General features: G+C 37.8%; 2 protein-coding genes across 4 annotated transcripts; both read left to right on the top strand.

The window, feature by feature from the left end:
- The first annotated feature begins 1,950 nt into the window (after positions 1-1,950).
- On the top strand, positions 1,951-8,873 carry foxr1 (forkhead box R1). 2 transcript variants are annotated; one of them, XM_042420019.1, is made up of 7 exons: positions 1,951-2,185; positions 2,478-2,570; positions 4,031-4,236; positions 5,045-5,107; positions 5,264-5,391; positions 5,807-6,039; positions 6,519-6,598. In XM_042420019.1, exons 1-7 carry the CDS (start codon positions 2,065-2,067, stop codon positions 6,545-6,547), a joined length of 873 nt encoding a protein of 290 aa, XP_042275953.1. In that variant the 5' UTR covers positions 1,951-2,064; the 3' UTR covers positions 6,548-6,598. The 2 variants fall into 2 exon arrangements, with proteins under 2 accessions (XP_042275953.1, XP_042275954.1); XM_042420020.1 differs by lacking the exon at positions 6,519-6,598 and adding an exon at positions 8,694-8,873 and having other exon boundaries at positions 1,952-2,185.
- A 3,118-nt stretch (positions 8,874-11,991) lies between these two features.
- On the top strand, positions 11,992-15,320 carry LOC121902999. 2 transcript variants are annotated; one of them, XM_042420023.1, is made up of 4 exons: positions 11,992-12,020; positions 12,151-12,374; positions 13,473-13,789; positions 14,829-15,320. In XM_042420023.1, the coding sequence occupies exons 2-4, from the start codon at positions 12,320-12,322 to the stop codon at positions 15,018-15,020; spliced, it is 564 nt and encodes a 187-aa protein (XP_042275957.1). In that variant the 5' UTR covers positions 11,992-12,020; positions 12,151-12,319; the 3' UTR covers positions 15,021-15,320. The 2 variants fall into 2 exon arrangements, with proteins under 2 accessions (XP_042275957.1, XP_042275956.1); XM_042420022.1 differs by lacking the exon at positions 11,992-12,020 and having other exon boundaries at positions 12,284-12,604.
- Positions 15,321-17,938: the final 2,618 nt, after the last annotated feature.

Here is a 17,938-nt window from a genome sequence, read left to right as displayed (position 1 = left end):
CTCTTATTAAAGTGACAGATGTAGTAAACAGAAATGTATCAGCAAAATAGTCAATTTTCAGAAGAGTAAAAGATTCAAGATTTAGTTAATTGTCATTTTTATGTGTATTTGCATACACAAAAAAATGAAATGCTGTTCCTCCCAGCTCACAGAAGTGCAACAACAACAGAAATGATAAAGATATATACTTTATATCTAAAAAATTCCCTTTAAAAAAAAAAAAAAGATAAAAACATAAATCCCAAGAGAGAAAAAAACAACAAAAAAAGAATAAGCAGTTAGCAGCACAGTGCATATAAAGAGAAAAGTACATGTCTCACTTGGACGTAGACAGCTCTTACATGTCAGCGAGTGACCTGCACTGGGATTTCGATGTTGAAATATTTTTTTTGTATGATTGTGTACATGTGTGTGATTGGAGAGTGAGATTTTGTAATTTTTTGCTAATAGGAAGAAGTGGTTTAAATATTTACTCAGTGGTAAATGTTTTTGTTGTGGACTACACTTGAGAGAAACTAGTTTCTACATTAGCAAGTGTGAAAAAACCCAAAACACAGTTGAAATAGTAAGATGTTTGCTTTTTTTTTTGTACATAAAGCAAGCAGAACTTTTTGTAATGTAAAATGTCTGAACATATGAATGTGATCCAAGTGTCAATGAGATGAAGATTCATTTATTTCTCAAAAAGAAAAGTACATCCATGCTAGTAGATCTCTTAGGCCACTAAAACACAGCAGTACTTTGAGCTAAATGCTAACATGCTCACAGTGGCGAAGCTAACATGCATATGTCTAGCAGGTATAATATTTACCACGTTCACCATCTTCAAACTTTATTTGTATCGCACCTGTTGTATAGGTTTGTGCAATAAAAGTGCTTTACAGATGACTGACAAGCTGATAAGGAAATACAGATGCAAACAGAAACAATTTGAGACGAAGAAATAATGATTAAAATATAATAAAACCAATAAAATGGATTCAATTAAAAAAAACTTAAAAACAAGTTGAGCATTTTAGCATGCTAACAGCTTATTAGCACTGAACACAAAGTACAGCTGAGGCTGGTGGGAATGTCATTAATTGTGCAGGTATTTGGTCATAAACCAAAGGGTTTGACAAATTTAAATTTAACAAATTAACAAGTTAACAAATCACCAAAGTAATTACAATTAATCCTGAGGAGGACATGAATGTCTGTAGCAGATTTCATGACACGCCATCCATGAAACACTTAATTAAAATATCATGGTGGGACTCAAGATATAGTCAGGATTACCAACATCAGTAGGAATGATCGTCTGGGTACCATGAATGCCTGTATAAAACTATATGATCCAAAGATGTTGAGATATTTCAGTCTGGACCAAAGTGATGGACCGACCAACCAAACAAACAAACAAACAAACAAACAAAAAGTTTTTGGTCACACAGGAAAACAGAACAAAGAAACAAGAGGTTATAAAACAATCAAATGACAATCATGATGCCCTGAAGCCACTCAGAGCTGTTTCACTGCTTTGCTCAAGAGCTCAACACCACTTAAAAACCCTCAGATAGCGTCTCAGAAAGTTCAATCTGAATTTGAAAGAGTTTATGCCACCCCTGTTTGAACTTTGTTTTTCATTTAGAAAAACTAAAACGTAAATCAAGACTCACTTACCAGCTTTTTTCTGGCGGTTTCAATGGTTTTTCATGGTCTTCCTCAGCGGGTGGAGTTTGCTCACTTGTCATGGAGATAGCTCAGTTATGTTAACTAAGTACGGAGCATTAATCACATGACAACAGGTGAGTGTATTTAAATGGTCAAACTCAATTCAGTTTGAGAATCTTACATACGAGTTTCATAATAATTACTAAATTCAATGTTTGAAGCAAATTCAGATCTATTTAATTCAACTTTGTCAACTGCAGGTACAAATATTTACCTGTAAAGAGTTTCAGTACAAGCTGAACTCTCTTTAGGTTTAATTGAGTCCAATCAGGCCGTTCAGGTCCAGCTGCTGCAGGTCCGTCAGTCGACCTGCATCAACTATCACAGAGCTTCTGTAACACACATCCAGCCATGACTTTACAGCTGAAAACCAAAGCTCGACTCTTTGACCTGCACTGCTCTGTCGGCCTGACGGACTGGGACATGGACAAGGAGCTGAAACTGGCAACAACCACCGACCAGTTTTATCACGGTGACAGTTGTCTTTTCCTCTTTGCTGTTTGGCTTCACTTTAAGTTAAAGGACGATAATTAAATTTGTCAGGTTCATTCACTCCAAACAACAAAGACAACAGCTGAAGACTTAATTGATGCTTTAATTAGAACATAAATAATGACGAGAGAAACGTTCCCCAGTAGAAACAAGTTCCATTTAAGGTTTCATTTTATATTCAGGAACTTTGAATGGCGTCTGAATGTTGAATTGACTGTTTTAAAGTGCAAAAAGTGCAGTTTCTCAGTGTGTTTTTCTCTCACTGATGACAGATGACAAACTGAGTGATCAATACGTGGTGCAGAGACCCTCTGCACGAGCCTCAAGAAGAAAAGATGAATTCATTTGGTACGATAAAACATCAGGTGAGTGGAGGGAAAAACATCAAGTTCTTCAATGAAATTAAGTTGAGAATGTCACAATGTATTGTTTATCTTTGAGGCCTAAAACTGCACTTATGATCGATGTGAGTGGTTAACGGGATTCCTGCCATTGATATACGGTGTAGGTTTTCATTTAAAGGTAAATGTCCGATGCCTCCCATTGAGCGCCACTGCAACACTAAATGGATGAATCATCGTGTGTGATACTGAAAAGACGCTTTTTCTCAGTTTGCTTCATCTTGTCTTCAATCTCAGCAGCCTCCACACAGAGAGAGAAAACACTGGCAGCTTGTGCTAATCAATCACAGTTCTTTTGGTCCCCACATCACACATCTGTTGTACAGGTGTTCAGCACATGAATGAACAAATCTTTATCAATGAATCTTCAAAGTGAACTGGCTTTACTGAATCTCTGTTGTCACTGACCGAATCAGTAGCTTTTATCAGCGGAGCTTCTCACTGGTGACTGAGAGCGCTGCTGTCAGCACAGCCATGATTCACAGTACTTCACCTCCTCATGAAAGCATACTAGAAGGATGTGATAGCTATAGAAATAATCATAATCTGATATCTCATCATAGGCTGCTAAGCTAGTAAACTTCTGTGCTTGTGTAGGCCAGTTTTATACAGAAAAGTCTGAACATACGACTGAACTGGAGACAGTCAGAATCTGCGATGATTGTTGGTCCATGTGCAACAGCTTAGTTTAGGAAAAAAGTGAACAAACCACAAAGTCAGTGACTCTAATCTTTGAACTGAATGAAACGATGCTAATAAGCAAAGTGAAAATCTAATCTGTAGCTGCTGTTGCCCCAACGTGTAGTTAGATTTATGTAGCGCATCAGCTACAGTGTAGCTACGGAGTCTACACACATAGCCGCCATACCTTTTTAATTCAGCTGTATTAATAAAACTTAACAAATATGTTGAATGCATTTCCTACCTCATAAAATGTTGTTTCAAAGTCTTCAATATTTCAAAATCTGCATTGTTTACATCAGCTACTGTCCTTCTTTCTTCAACTGTCAGTCAGAGAAACAGGGAACAGAGGGACAAGATGCAAACAACAGGGACCTGCTTATCAAAACATTGCTCCATAGAGTCACTGGTGTGTGTGGAAAATCCCAAAATGCATCTTTAGTGTTGGAATGGTAAAAAAGAAAAAAACAAAAGATTGGCAGATACAATCAAGCGCCATCATTAACACATTAGTATTGTTGTTTTCTTCTCTCACCTCTTGATGAGGATAAATATGTTGGCACTGATTTTTCTTTTTTTCCAATGAAACTTTTATTGTTGTCGCTTTTTGCCAGAAACCTTGAAAACCTTCTTTTTATTCTGGAAAAACAGCAACGTCTTTCTTTCTAATTTGCCAAAATAAATTACAGTGAACTGATTGTTGTAACACCTCGAATGTCTGCCATGATTATTCTGTCCATCAGACACCTTTGTGAAGCCAAACCTGTGGCTGTTAGTGAATCCAAACATCGCCTGCCCGATCCAGTACGGACAAACTGCAGCAGATCAGCTGAGTCTCTGTGAACATGCAGAGGAAATCCGAACATCTGCAGAGACCCAACGTCCACCTACCCATGATGCTCCTCTCCAGGAGAAACTGCTGCACTCTGTGTCCTCCACTGAGTATCTGGTATACACTGCAGACATCTGTTTCACATTACCTGCTTGTGTGTGTGTGTGATTAATGTCAATTAATCATCAATCAAAGGAAAATGAATCTGCAGCTATTTTAATAATTGATTAATCATTTAAAGTAATTTTTCAAGCAAAGAGGCCAAACATTTGATGGTTTTTGGTTTTCAAATGTGAGAATTTGCTGCTTTTCTTGGTCTTACAATAAGGTAAAGAAATTTTGGGGGTTTTGGACTGTTGGTCAGACAAAAAGACATTTGTTGATGTCACCATCTGCTCCAGACTAACCGATTAATTGAGAAAATAATATGCAGATTAATTGATGATGAAAGTAATCGTTAGTTGCAACCCTATACCATTTACCACACTATAAAAATACACCTTTATTAGTCCTGCATTCAATATTTTATGTAAGTAAAAATACATAAAATGACTTAAAATATTAAAAGCAATAGTACTCATTATGAAGAATGGCCCCTTCAATGTTTATCATATTATTGGATCGTTATTGTTGATGCCTTAATTTGTAAGCTACACTTTAATTATGTAGATAACTGCTTCATAAACTGTTGGGTAGATTCATCTTTATCAGTGCACCATAGTTTATAAATTGATATGTTTTGTATGTAAAGCTGTAAAAATTACAATATTTCTATCTGAAACGTAGTGAAGTATAAATATCTCAAAATAGTACCTTAGTTCAGTACCTGAGTAAATGTACTTATTAAAAATCATAAAGACCACAGACGCTAATACAGGAATCAATGTGCTTATGTGTGTATTTTGTTCTTGACTGTTGCATAAAGGATGAAGATGCCTCCTGTCGATCAACCAAGAGCAGACGCAAAGGGAGAACCACAAAAGTCAGGGTGAGGATGTTCGGCTTTGGCACCCTAAATACACTGGACCTTTTCAAGAAAGCACATCCTCAAATGTTTCTTGGATGCTCTGGAAAATTTAAAATGGAAAACTGTATTTCAGATCAGATTCAAATGGATCTTCACTTGGTGTCTGTATGTTTCCAGGACAGTAAGACCCTGAAGCCAGGATGCTGGCCTCGTCCACCAGTGAATTACTGCATCCTCATCGCTTTGGCACTTAAGAGCAGCCACACCGGAAGCCTCAAAGTCCAGCAGATTTATAACTTCACTAGGTCAGAATTCAATAATTTAGCAAAATACTACACAATGATTTAAAGACAAAGATTTAAGGTCCCATGACGAGAGATAATACAACAAACATTCAACCAAATAGACATATTTAAAGTTGCTGAATGATTTCTAGCTAGCAGCTTCCGCCTGCTTCCAGTCTTTGTGCTAAGCCAGGCTAAACCTAACTCTGGATAGGTCACACACAAATTAAATACATGTTGAACTTTTCATATGGCTATGTACTTTATAGCAAATACTTGTTCTGTATTTTCCAAAATGTGACTGTTACCTCAAAGGGCCTGTTAGTCATTCACAATGATGAAGTTGTATTTGGAGCAACATGCAGCATCACGGCCAGTTTTCGGGGTTTGAGCTCCCTTGTGGTCCTCAATCATCTTCCTTCATGTCCTTTTCCAGAGAACACTTCCCCTTCTTTCAGACAGCTCCTGAGGGCTGGAAGAACACCATTCGACACAACCTTTGCTTCAACAGCAGCTTCCGCAAAACCTGCAACCAGCTGTGCAGAGATGGCAAGAGGAAGTCCTGCTTTTGGCACCTGACTCTGGACGGCCAGCGCCGGCTGAAGGATGAGATCCGCATGCTGACAGGAGAATCTTTAAAGCAGCTGGAGAGGAGCATGTCCTGCCCAGGTGAATACAGTGGTGGAAAGTAACTAAGTACATTTACTCAAGTACTGTACTTATGTATAATGTCTAGGTACTTGTACTGTACTTGAGTATTTCCATTTGATGCTACTTTATACTTCCACTCCACTACATTTCAGAGGGAAATATTGTACTTTCTACTCCACTACATTTATTTGAAAGCTTTTGTTACTTTTCAGATGAAGATTTGAATCAGTGGATAATATAACAAGCTTTTAAAATACAACACATTGTTAAATATGAAACCAGTGGTTTCCAAAGACTAACCGCAATCTGTAACTCATTAGTTAATTTGGGGGAATACATTATGTCATGAATTCATTCCTGTGGCAAACTGTTGGGTGTTGATCTGTAAGAAGGCTTTTAATTAAAATGCTTTAAATCTGAAGACTTGACCACATGAGTTGCTGTATGTGAGAAACAGAAAATATTTATTACTAATGACTGTCTTCTTTTTGTTTCAGGTATAATTCAGAGTTTACTTGCACTGTGATTGCAGTTGAAAAAGGTATCAAAGAATAAATTGATGCATCATTAATCTTAATATGCAGAATGTTTTCTTCTCCATTATGTTCTATATTACTACTTTGATGAAATTCATTCTGTTTAATTCTTGTAAATATTTGGAGATCCATGAGGAGAATTTTGATTTATTTATCACTAAGAATAGTGCAGTCAGGTGAGTTGCACTGTGATGTCATCAGTTAAATTTACATCCCTTAATAAACTTTTTCGTGCGCAATCAAGGCTGATTGTTTGCATATATTTATTATGAGGGACTGAGGGATGTTTTCTTGTTTATACAAACATGTTATCTCAAGTTTTTGTTGATGCATTTCACGTTTTCTAGCTAGCTAAAGTTTTAGCTAGGTGCGTTGGAAGAGGAGCAGGATTATTCACATTATCATGACAAAACAGCTTTTGTGCACATCTCCTCCCTTTGTTTGACCTGAGCTGCACTGACCTTTGTGGCTGCAGCCAATCACTGTTGATGAGAAACAAATCACTCATCTCCTAATTTCAGACCTGGATAATAACAAACTGACCCTTGATTTTCCACCATCATGTCAATATGACTAACTGCTATGAAGCCGACAGACCTGATTACCTTGCAACAGCTGGCTGACAGTTGACAAACTTTAGCACCATGTCACATATTGTCTCCTGCATTGTCAAGTTAGGGTGCCAGTAACGCAGAGGGCTCTGGCAAAAAGACACAAACAAACAAAGGATAATTCAGCAAAAAAGTTGATCCTGGCTCAACTTTTGTTGCAATGCCTTGTTCTCAAGGTGCTGCTTTGATCAAATATGTGCAAGTGCACATTCCTGGTAGATTATTTTGTTACATAAACCTTTTTGATTGTGATGACAGATGTCAAAACAATCATTTTATAATGTGATGTAACTATCCACAGTTGTAAAATCTTGTCTCAAGTCAATTTTTTTATCAAAATCACAAATTTGCCTCAGAGGACTTTACAATCAATACAGCAATAAAAACATCCTCTATCCTTAGACCTTCAATTTCAATAAGGAAAAATTCCCTTAAAAAAACAAAACATTAACAGGGAAAATGTGAGAAACCTCAGGAAGAGCAACAGAGGAAGGAACCCTTTCTTTTCCAGGATGGGCAGACAGGAAATGGATGTGTGTACAAAACAGACAAAGTAAAATGACAGAAATACAGCATGAAAAAATGAAAGATAGACTGATAACATGTCCAGGTTCCACCAAAAACAAATAAGACCTGAGCGACGTGACCTCCATCACCATGGAGACCTGGAAAGAGGACAGACTACACAAACACACAGTGGAAAATCACATTACACCATTCACATACAGGAGAGGAGAGACAAGAAACCACACACACATACGGGACAGAGATAGTATTATATATTATAAACTGATAAGTCTTCAGACTCATGGATGTGTTACTCAAACTGGCCCTTCTGGATTACATTATCTCATCACATGTAGTTATTTTTATGCAGTGCCATTACTGTAAGTCTGCTTAGCCTCTGTCTGCTAAACTCATCTCTCTTAGAAAGCACTGTGACCACAAACAAGTTTTATGGTTAACCTAGTTCAATATTGCACGGTAATTCAGAACAGAACTGTATTTTAAGGATGTTTAAGATGTCCTGACAGTGCAGCAGCAACGCAGTAGTTTTATCCCTCTGCTTCCTGGTGTCTCTTGGACAAAATATATCTTTCATTTTTTCATGCCTGTACGTAAATCCCTCCTTCATTTGCCAATAGTCAAATGGTTTCTGCAGATTCAGTGACGGAGAGCTGATAGTTAATTTAAGTGTGTTTGCTAGTCAAATGATTTTACTGATATGTGGTACTTAAAGTGGAAGTTCAGCTGGAATCTGGAGGCTCATCGCGCAGCAGCAGGTGTTTCTCACTACAACACATGAGGACAGGTAACAACACTCAGCTGGTTATTGGTTGTTAAGGTGGTTGGTAAAGTTTTTAGTTAATTTTAAAAGTAATGAACCATTCGTTTTTAGTAAAAACTGTCAAATCTCTGCAACTATAATGCTCACAAATATGAATAACTGCATTGATCTCAGTAATGTTTAAAAAGTCAGTTTATTCTGGGTTAACTATGATGCTTTCTGTTACTGGCACAACAGAATTAGGATGATGATGATGATGATGATGATGATGAAGAGCTGCCTCTCAGGACCCTTCCTGCTCCTCCTACTCCTCCTCCTCAGCAGTACTGTGTCTGGACTGGGATCAGTGGTGTGGAAAAAGTATACAGTCTTCCGAAATCATTTAACCTGGAAGGAGGCGCAAAGCTTCTGCAGGAGGTTGGGTTCACTCTTTATTCACATTATCATCAGTAGCTATTAGAAGTTATTATTTATGATTATACAAAGTAAAGCTTTTGGCATTACATTAAATAAAAGTAAATATTTAAAAACTGTAGAATCATCCTGACTGATGCAAATAAACAAAAACATAACTTATAATCTGCATCACACAGAAATCACCTATGTGAACCAGAACAATTTCACTTCATCACTTTAGCAACACTAGCAGCTCTGTTAGTCTGCACATCAATGCTTTGAGCCAAATGCTAACACCAGCAAACTAATGCTCACAATGGAAATATTAGCATCCTGATGTTATGCAGGTCATGTTCATCATGGTTGCCACCTTAGTTTAGCATGATAGCAACATTTTGCAAAGTAGAGCTGAGGCTGATGGGAATGTCAGTAGTTTTGCAGGTATTTGGTCTTATATTAAAGTATTAGACAAGCTGAAGGTTTGACCTGATGATGCCGCTCGATGAAAACTTAACACAAGATCCCCATAGTTATTAGAATTCATCCTGAGGGGGAAAGGAATGTGTGTACCAAATTTCATGGTAATCCATCCAATAGTTGAAGAAACATTTAACTTAAAACCACAAATGTCCATGTCACGGTGGCGCCAGAGGAAAATTCAGATGAGCACCAAAGGTAGTAGGGTTCATCCTCTGAGAAACATAAATGTCTGTACAAAATTTCATGGCAATCCATCACACGTTTGTTGAGTTTTCATTCTGCACCCGACCGACTTTATCGCCCCTAAAATTCAAACCTCAGTGAGCGGAGCTGGACTGGCCGACTGCAGGCACTTCAACTTTGGTGGGATAAACATGATCAGGGCTGCAACTAACGGCTTTTATCATCGATTTTAATCTGGTGATGATTTTTTTGATTAATCAATTATTCATTTTGTCTATAAAATATCAAATTATTGAAATATGTCCATTATATTTTCCCTATGTCCTTGGTGGTGTCATCAAATGTATTGTTCCATCAGACCAACAGTCCAAACCCCAAAGATATTCAGTTTACCATTATATAAAACAGAGAAAGGCAGCAAATCCTCACATTGGAGAAGCTGAAGTCACAGAATTTTGCATGGCAGCCTCTGTCATCAACATATGAATGTGAATGGGTGAATGCTGACATGTAGCGTAAAGCTCTCTGAGTGGTCAGAAGACTAGAAAGGCGCTATATAAGTGCAGTCCATTTATTCTCTGGTGATTGACTCATCATTGCAGCCCTAATCATGATGACTTAAAACCAATCAAATTTCTATAATTTAGTGATAACTACAAGCTACACAGTGGACTGACAATACCGATATCTAGTGAAATTATATCATTTTCACAATTTGACTGTTGGACAGGTTTACTATTGCATTTCCTGCTGAGTTTCTTTGCTCTTTTTTATCACTTAAGTTGCTTTAATTACTGAAAATGTATGTGTGTTCATTACTTACACATACAAAACTGACATTCCCATCACAGCAGATGTTAGCATGTTGACATGCTAAAGATGCTAAGTTGGTGACCACTGATGTTCGGTAGGTACAGTTGTACCTAACATCAGCATATCCGCATTGTCATTGTGAGCATGTTAGAGTGATGACGTTAGCATTTAGTGCTACAGTGGCGTAAATGTGTGTTCACGCTGGAAAAGTGACAAAATTAAGTTTACCCAAACCAGACATATATTAAATATAGTATAATTGGTACATTAAATACAATAGTGATATCAATTTTTGAATTCGCTGTGGGTGGACAATATTGTCCCACAATGTAACACACAGTGTAAACAAATCACAAAACATCTTCTCCTGTTAGTACTATTTTATTTATTTATTTATTTATTAAAGATTGTTCTTTTGGCATTTTTGCCTTTTATTCTTTTTTTTGCCTTCTATGTGTTCTGACAGATCACTTTGCAAATAAAGTGTCTGATTTTTATGTCCAAATAGAAACAACTACATTGACTTGGCCATCTTCTACACGGAGTCAGATGCAGACAGTACGAACATGGGACGTTATCGTGCATGGATCGGCCTTCATAAAGACACGGACACCTCTTCTTCGACTCACAATAAGTGGATTTGGTCTGACGGACAAAATTACTCCATCAAATGGGCGTACGGTGAGCCGGACAGCACTGATGTCTGTGCTTATGCCTTTCACAAGGGCAGACGGTAATGTGAGACTGTTTTTACACTGTTTAATACTGTGTTTTCACATGTTAATTAGATTTAATTCGAATCACATTTACTTTGTATTACTGGTGAATATTTTTCATAAGCATGCTGTCATGTTTTATATTTCATGATATTCTTTTTAAATGTTCCAAGCAGCCTTTGGACTCTCTTCTTTACAATTAAACGCTTTTATCTGCTGTTATTGTTATTAAAGATGTGTTAAGTTGATTTTTATAACATGCAGAAATGAATGGAAACAGATGGTTGTCTCGAGGTGCATCTTAAAAACCCTGAAAACTTTTCTCAATTAGCTTCTTACATGAACACATTATCTGCCAAAGTTAGAACAGTTATGGTTAGATTGATGTTTCTTTATCTGTCTTTTTGTCTGAGCTCTAAATCTTTTGACAGTTGTGGCTACTGTAAATCAAATCTGATCAACACCCACATATGATGAAGCAGATTAGCTCTGTTTTTGAGTATGAAATTCTGTTAAACTGACTACAGAAGTTTGTTTCTGAACTTTGACCTTGATTGCTGCTTATTTAGTTATGAATATTTAGTGGTATGGATAGGGATGTAAGAAAACACAAGCAAATAGGTAAAACACAAGTTTTTAACATTTTTCTATGTTCATTTTAAAGTCCCACTCCAGTCAAAAATATGTTCTGCTTCTTGTTTTCCAGTTTGATGTAGTTCTTTTCACTGTGCAGAATGATGTATTTGTGGAGTGTCCTTACGTGTTGTCAGATTTGTGAACGTGTTTCTTAATTTGCTTGTGTTCTGACTATTTGCATGTATTTTCTTAAGTTGCAGTGCATTAAGCTGTGGCTCTCGGCCACCACAGAGTAGTAGGGTTTAGGATAGACTACACTCAAAAATCAAAAGCAATAGCAATAGTGCAAAGTATATATTTGTAGTAAATGGGCCAAAAAAAAACAACAACAAAAACACTGGTATGTTCCTTTAATGATTAACACGGTCAACACTGGAATGTTTTTCCTTAAAAAAAGGACAAAGTGGATTTATGTATCACATTTTTTTATGTTTGTTTTGTTGTTCATGTTTCTATGTTTCTCTTGAAAGGATTTACGGCACCAATTGCAAAGGAAATTTCTTCTTCTTCTGTCAAAAGCTCCAAAATACCTACTCCAAGTACACATTTATACCACAGTCGAAGACGTGGTCTGAAGCCCAGGATTATTGCAGGAAAGACTATGATGGTTTGGCAGCTTTTTCAGACTACGACAAATTGATGTCAGCTTTCAAATCAATGGACTTTCCAGTCTGGACTGGACTATACAAAGATGGTAAAGACTCACACTGTCGCAGCCTAATATGTTTTTATGAAATATTACTTTGTATTCAGTCCAGTAATTTATCCATTAGTGAGATTTTTTTTCTAGGATGGCACCAAATCTGTTAAGTCACCATCTCAAATAGCGAATGCCGCATTCACGTCATATGGGATGGATGGTAGAGACACAGATTCCCATGTCTACAGCCTACGAGCGTTCACGTAACAGGACAACTCAAGATGGTTGTATGTTTACAAAGTTGGTTGAGTGAGAGTTAAAAATAGTGTGCATTGACAATATAACCCCATGTCCAGTAAATGTGGGTTTAATCTTGTTGAATGGCTTCCCCATTTGCTTGATTTTCAGGAACTTCCGTACTAAGAAGCACCAAGTCTGATCTATCTGAGCTTTCAGAGAATTCAATCAATTCAATATGACACAAAATTTAGCAAGTTTTTTGGCCACTTGGGGACAGTGGAAACAGAAAGTAGTGAACACAACACTGACATATTATCAGCTTTTAAGTTGAGATGTTGAACTTGTTAGTTTATTTAAACATCCAGCAGTTATGGAGCAACATTATCATTCATTGGTGTTGTGTTTCTGTCCACCTGGTGAATCTAAGTCCAATATTCACTCTCTTTTAGCTCTGTTTTTGCTCTCTACCAACTCCTGAGAGAAATATCTGGCTCTTTAGCTGCTAAAAGCTCCACTTTGTTCACCAGCTAGTCTACAGCTAACTGTGTCTGTTTGCCATTTGGTGCTGAGCAAGTAGTGTACATTGAGTTTTTAGAGCTTTTTCTCTGAAAACAGCTGCCTGCTGCAGCCGAAAATGATGCTATGAGAGCACTGAGACTGAACTAAAACAGTAACCTTGCAGCTGGACAGCTAAACAATGAGCTGAAACTCGCTATAAAGCTCCATTAAGCCAAGGGGAGCTGCAGAGTTGCTGATAATTCTCAGCTCATGTATTGTTATTTCAAAAAAATATAGCCTTTTAAAGTAGTCTCTTTCACTTCTTTCATAAAGAAAGCTTTTGAAAAACATGTGAAACTCAGCTTAAGAAAACCATCTCATCTGTGTTGCTGAACTTTCAACATCTGTCTGCAGGTAAGGCATGGAAATGGAGCTCAGGGTTGTCTGAGTACAGAAACTGGGCAGTAAATGAGCCGGGGAACAAAGGCGACTGCGTCTCCATCTCCTCTGTGAGCAAAAAGATGGCCACCCAAAACTGTGCTGCCCGGTTTCCCTCCATCTGCTTCACAGACAACCTGGTCCTGGTAAAGGAGAACAAGACCTGGGAGGAGGCGCTGGAACACTGCCGATCCCTGAAGTTATATTATCAAAGATACGACCTGGTCAGCGTGCAGCCTGGAGTGGACAACAACTATGTGATGAACAAGGTCAAGGAGGCCGTCACTGAGAGGGTGCGTTCATATTCTGCAACACTTATAAGAAATGCTGGCATGAAATCTACTTTACAGGTGCTACATGTGGAGGTCGAGCAGCAGCTACCTACTACAACTAACATGACTTGAGGCAGAATTACCTTAAAGATGCTCCGACCGACTCCTATTCAAAAAGCCTCAACTTCTCTCTAGAAATAAGTTTATCATTTTTTTTCAGTCATTATGGTCTCAATCTCTAAATCTAGCTAAATCTAACTGTGCTGGTGGTGATTTTGGAAATTATCGCTCCATTAATATGATTTGAAGACTTATAGTAGCTGTAATGTAGCCCATGTGGACGTTGACTGACAGCTGTGATTGACAGTTGGCTTGCCTGCTGCTCTCCCTGGCTTCGGGACTCGAACTGAGTTGGACTATTGTTGCAATATTTCACTAAGTTTGGTGTTACTTGATTATGATATCTGCCCTGTTAGCACAATCTAGCTCAAGTAGCTAACGTTAGCCCAAGTGTGTTCCCAGTAAGCTAGTGTTAGCCTGGGTCCGAGGTAGTGAGGCATGTTTCCAGACCATGAAAGGAAACACCCCACACTCCTTATTTAGAAGGTCCTGGCTCCAAATGGATGAGATGGCGCCGACCATAAGCTGCAACTCTGGGCTTCGAACCAACTCCAATGCAAATCAACGGGTGATGTCACACCTTGCTACGTCTACAATCTCCACAATTCTCTGCTCTAGGGGTGGAACTAACGATTATTTTCATTATTTATTGATCTGCAGATTATTTTTTTTCCATTAATCGTTTTGTTTATAGTGTCGGAAAGTAGTATTACCTATACCTGCAGGGATGCAGGAGGGCTGGAGCTTATCCCAACAAACATGGGTCCACCCTGGACAGGTTGCCTGTTTGTCACAAGGCAAACACAGTAATCTTGAACATCCTAAATTCAAACAAAATCTTAAACAATGATGGGCACTGAGCAACAAAGATGACCACATAAGGTAAAAAAAAAAAAAAAACTCAATATCATGAGTCTCAGAGGTTGTTTCTTCTCCCCAGGTGTGGGCAGGCCTGCGTTTCCTGGCCGGTCATTGGCTGTGGGTGAACGGGGCAGATATGTTGTACTCTGACCTGCCGCTCTGCCCCCTCAAGATGCAGCAATGTGGAGCCTTCTCCAGGAATGAGATGGGCGGTTTGGAGATCAGAGACTGTACAGAGAAAAGGAACTTCCTGTGTTATGGATGGACGTAATGACATCACTACCCTGCATCATGGTGGAGCATCCCTCCATCCAACAGGTTTATGTTCACATGCTACTAAATGTGGTACACAGCTTCTTTAGATGATTGGTATACAAAAGGTTTTAAATGCATTACTATAATATGTCCCATAATATGTAATAACGCTACAAATGTTTGACCAGCTTTGTGATAATATGAGAATATCTCTGTAAACTCCTTAAAATGTTTTAAACATTTTATTTATATATCGGCTACTAATTATAATGCTCAGCTTTGTAAGTACTAATTAAAACATAATGATCAACTGTGATAAAAATCTCTGGTTCATTACTAAAGCTTCAACAGTTAGTAGATTAATCGATTAGTCGATAGACAGAACGTTGAAAGATATCTACTTGATTTGACTTATTTGGATCCTGAAGCTTCATATTAGCTTCAGATAAACTTTTAAATACATTTTTGCACAGAAGGAGGACTGTGGATTTTGTCCCCCATCACCTCCATTGTAAGGGGTTATGAAGGGATCTTCTAATGGTCAGTATGAACAGGAGGAATGATTACAGCAAGAAAAACATGTTTCAATGTTCATTTGGGCTCCTGCCTGTTGTTCTAAGAAAGACTTGGAAAAACCGTGAACTCATCCTTTTGGATATGGTTAATTCATGCAAATTACAAAAAAACACATTCTTTCATTGTTCCTCACTGTTTTCATTTTTCATGGAAAACTAAAATAGTCCCCATGAAACCTGCTGACAGAGGTCTGTTTATTCTCCAAAGTAACTGGGACTCATTTCTGGAAAGACAGGTTGCTGTTGAATATTTCTGAATTTTCCTCCTGTGTTTTATAGGACCAATAAAAAGGCAGAAATGTGACATAACACAGAATCTCTGTCCCAAGAAGGTTTGTGCAATAAATACAAAGAGCAAAAGTAAGAAACTAATGACAGTAACGGTTAAGTTTTGATTTTAGATGCAAATTATGTTTATTTATGTTTCAAATTTGAGCAGTAAATTTTGGGTTGCTTGCTTGGTTGTTTGCATTTCCTTATTTGGATGAAATTAACTTCATAAACTAACCCTTTATTTAAAATTAGAACTGATGATTGATAAAACAAACTCTCTACAAGCAGCTGTTCTCTTGTAATTTTTCATTTGTTACCATGTTTCGCTTTTCACGCTGTTTTGCTTGCTAAGAGAAGAGATGGATGGAGTGGTGGAACATGGAAACAGACACTCCAAAAACCTGTTACTCACCCATAACTCACTGTGAACTGTATCCATGTTGTAATGGAAACACTGGAAGAAACCGATTCTTGCCAGTGATCAGAGTGTTGCTGCGCAGGGAAACATATTCACTGTAAATCACTGCAGTCAGTTGGATGAGTGAGTTTCAGTGTTGGCAGGCTAACACACACACACACATTGTCCTGGGTCACCTTTGGGGATATTACATAGACTTACATTCACTTCCTGGAGACTTACCCTAACCATAACCATAACCACTGACCCAAAAATCAGCATTTTACCAATTGGGGACACAGAAAAATGACCAATTAACTGGTCTCTAATCTGAAATGTGTCACCGAAAGTAGGATAAGTCAGACACACACACACACACACACACACACACACACACACACACACACACACAAGGCTTGTCTAGTATAACAGAAGCGTCAGCGTGCCGAGAAGCTGCTGGGATTCCTGTCCAGCTATCTTGGGAGTGAAAAGTCTGAGATGGACGAGAAGATCTTGGATTCTAATTTTGGAAACGGATAAAAAATAAATTAAAACAAGATCAAGGAGATCTGGAAAGTATTAAAAGCTGGACAAAGTATATGTTGGGAGTTACTGAGATTGTATTTTTCTTTAATCCCTCGCTGTGTTTAACGAAGCTGGCAGCTGTTCAATCATGAATGTTTCACAGATGTGTCATGTGCTCTTTATGAGAGAGTGATGGAAAACCTCTCGGGTAGAATGATAGAAGCTCGGTCTCTCTGAACGCGATGCTGGTGGTGTGAGTGTGAACTTTTTGGAATCTTGTTTAGAACAAAACACATCATTTTTTTTGTGTGAAACTGTTGAGATTTTCTTTCGTTTCAGTCCAGTCGGTAGTTTATGAAAATTATATGAATTTGTTTTGTCTCTGAATCAGCTTAGAGAAAACAGCTGTTTGGAGTTGTAATAACAGACAACAATTCATAAAACTAATTAAAAAAAAGCAAAAAAAACTCAACATTTCACAAATAACAAGTCCTCTAAACTAAACTTTAAACTTTGTTGCTTTCCAAAACACATTCATGAAACTATTTCTGATCTGCCACCATCTGCTACAATTAAGGTCGGGTTAGATTTACACACAAAAATTGCTTGTGTTCAGGTTATGGAACGATTGTGGTTATTGATAAAAGAACACTGGTTCTTAAAGGTGCAGCAAGTAGAATCTAGTGGCATCTAGCAGAATGGACTTGACATAAATGGAATATAATATTCATAATTACGTTTTCATTAGTGTATAAGAAACTTAAAATAAGAATTGTGTTTTTGTTAGATTAGAATGAGCCCTTTATATCTACATAGGAAGCGGGTCCTCTTCCACGGAGCTGCCATGTTTCTACAGTAGCCCAGAGCAGACAAACCAGACACTGGCTCTAGAGAGGGCCTTTCAAGTTCTCCTACATGCTTGGAAGGGGGGTGGGGTGGTGGGTGGTGGTGGTACTCAGTTGGTTGCAATCTGCAGCCTCACCACTAGAGGCCACTAAATCCTACACAGTGATCCTTTAAAGTAAACAAATACAAACAGTGGTAGGAAGCTAAAAGCTTATACAGATACTGCTCCTAAAAACTCAAGATGAGATAAACACAATAACATTAAATAAATATAATGATGGATCTACAAAATGAAATAATTTCTTCTATGTCAGTCAG

This window comes from Thunnus maccoyii, chromosome 1 (assembly GCF_910596095.1).
Source record: "Thunnus maccoyii chromosome 1, fThuMac1.1, whole genome shotgun sequence".
NCBI classification, from domain to species: Eukaryota; Metazoa; Chordata; class Actinopteri; order Scombriformes; family Scombridae; genus Thunnus; species Thunnus maccoyii.
Note: the sequence above shows the minus strand (reverse complement) of the source record. Positions and strands in the feature narration are given on the sequence as shown.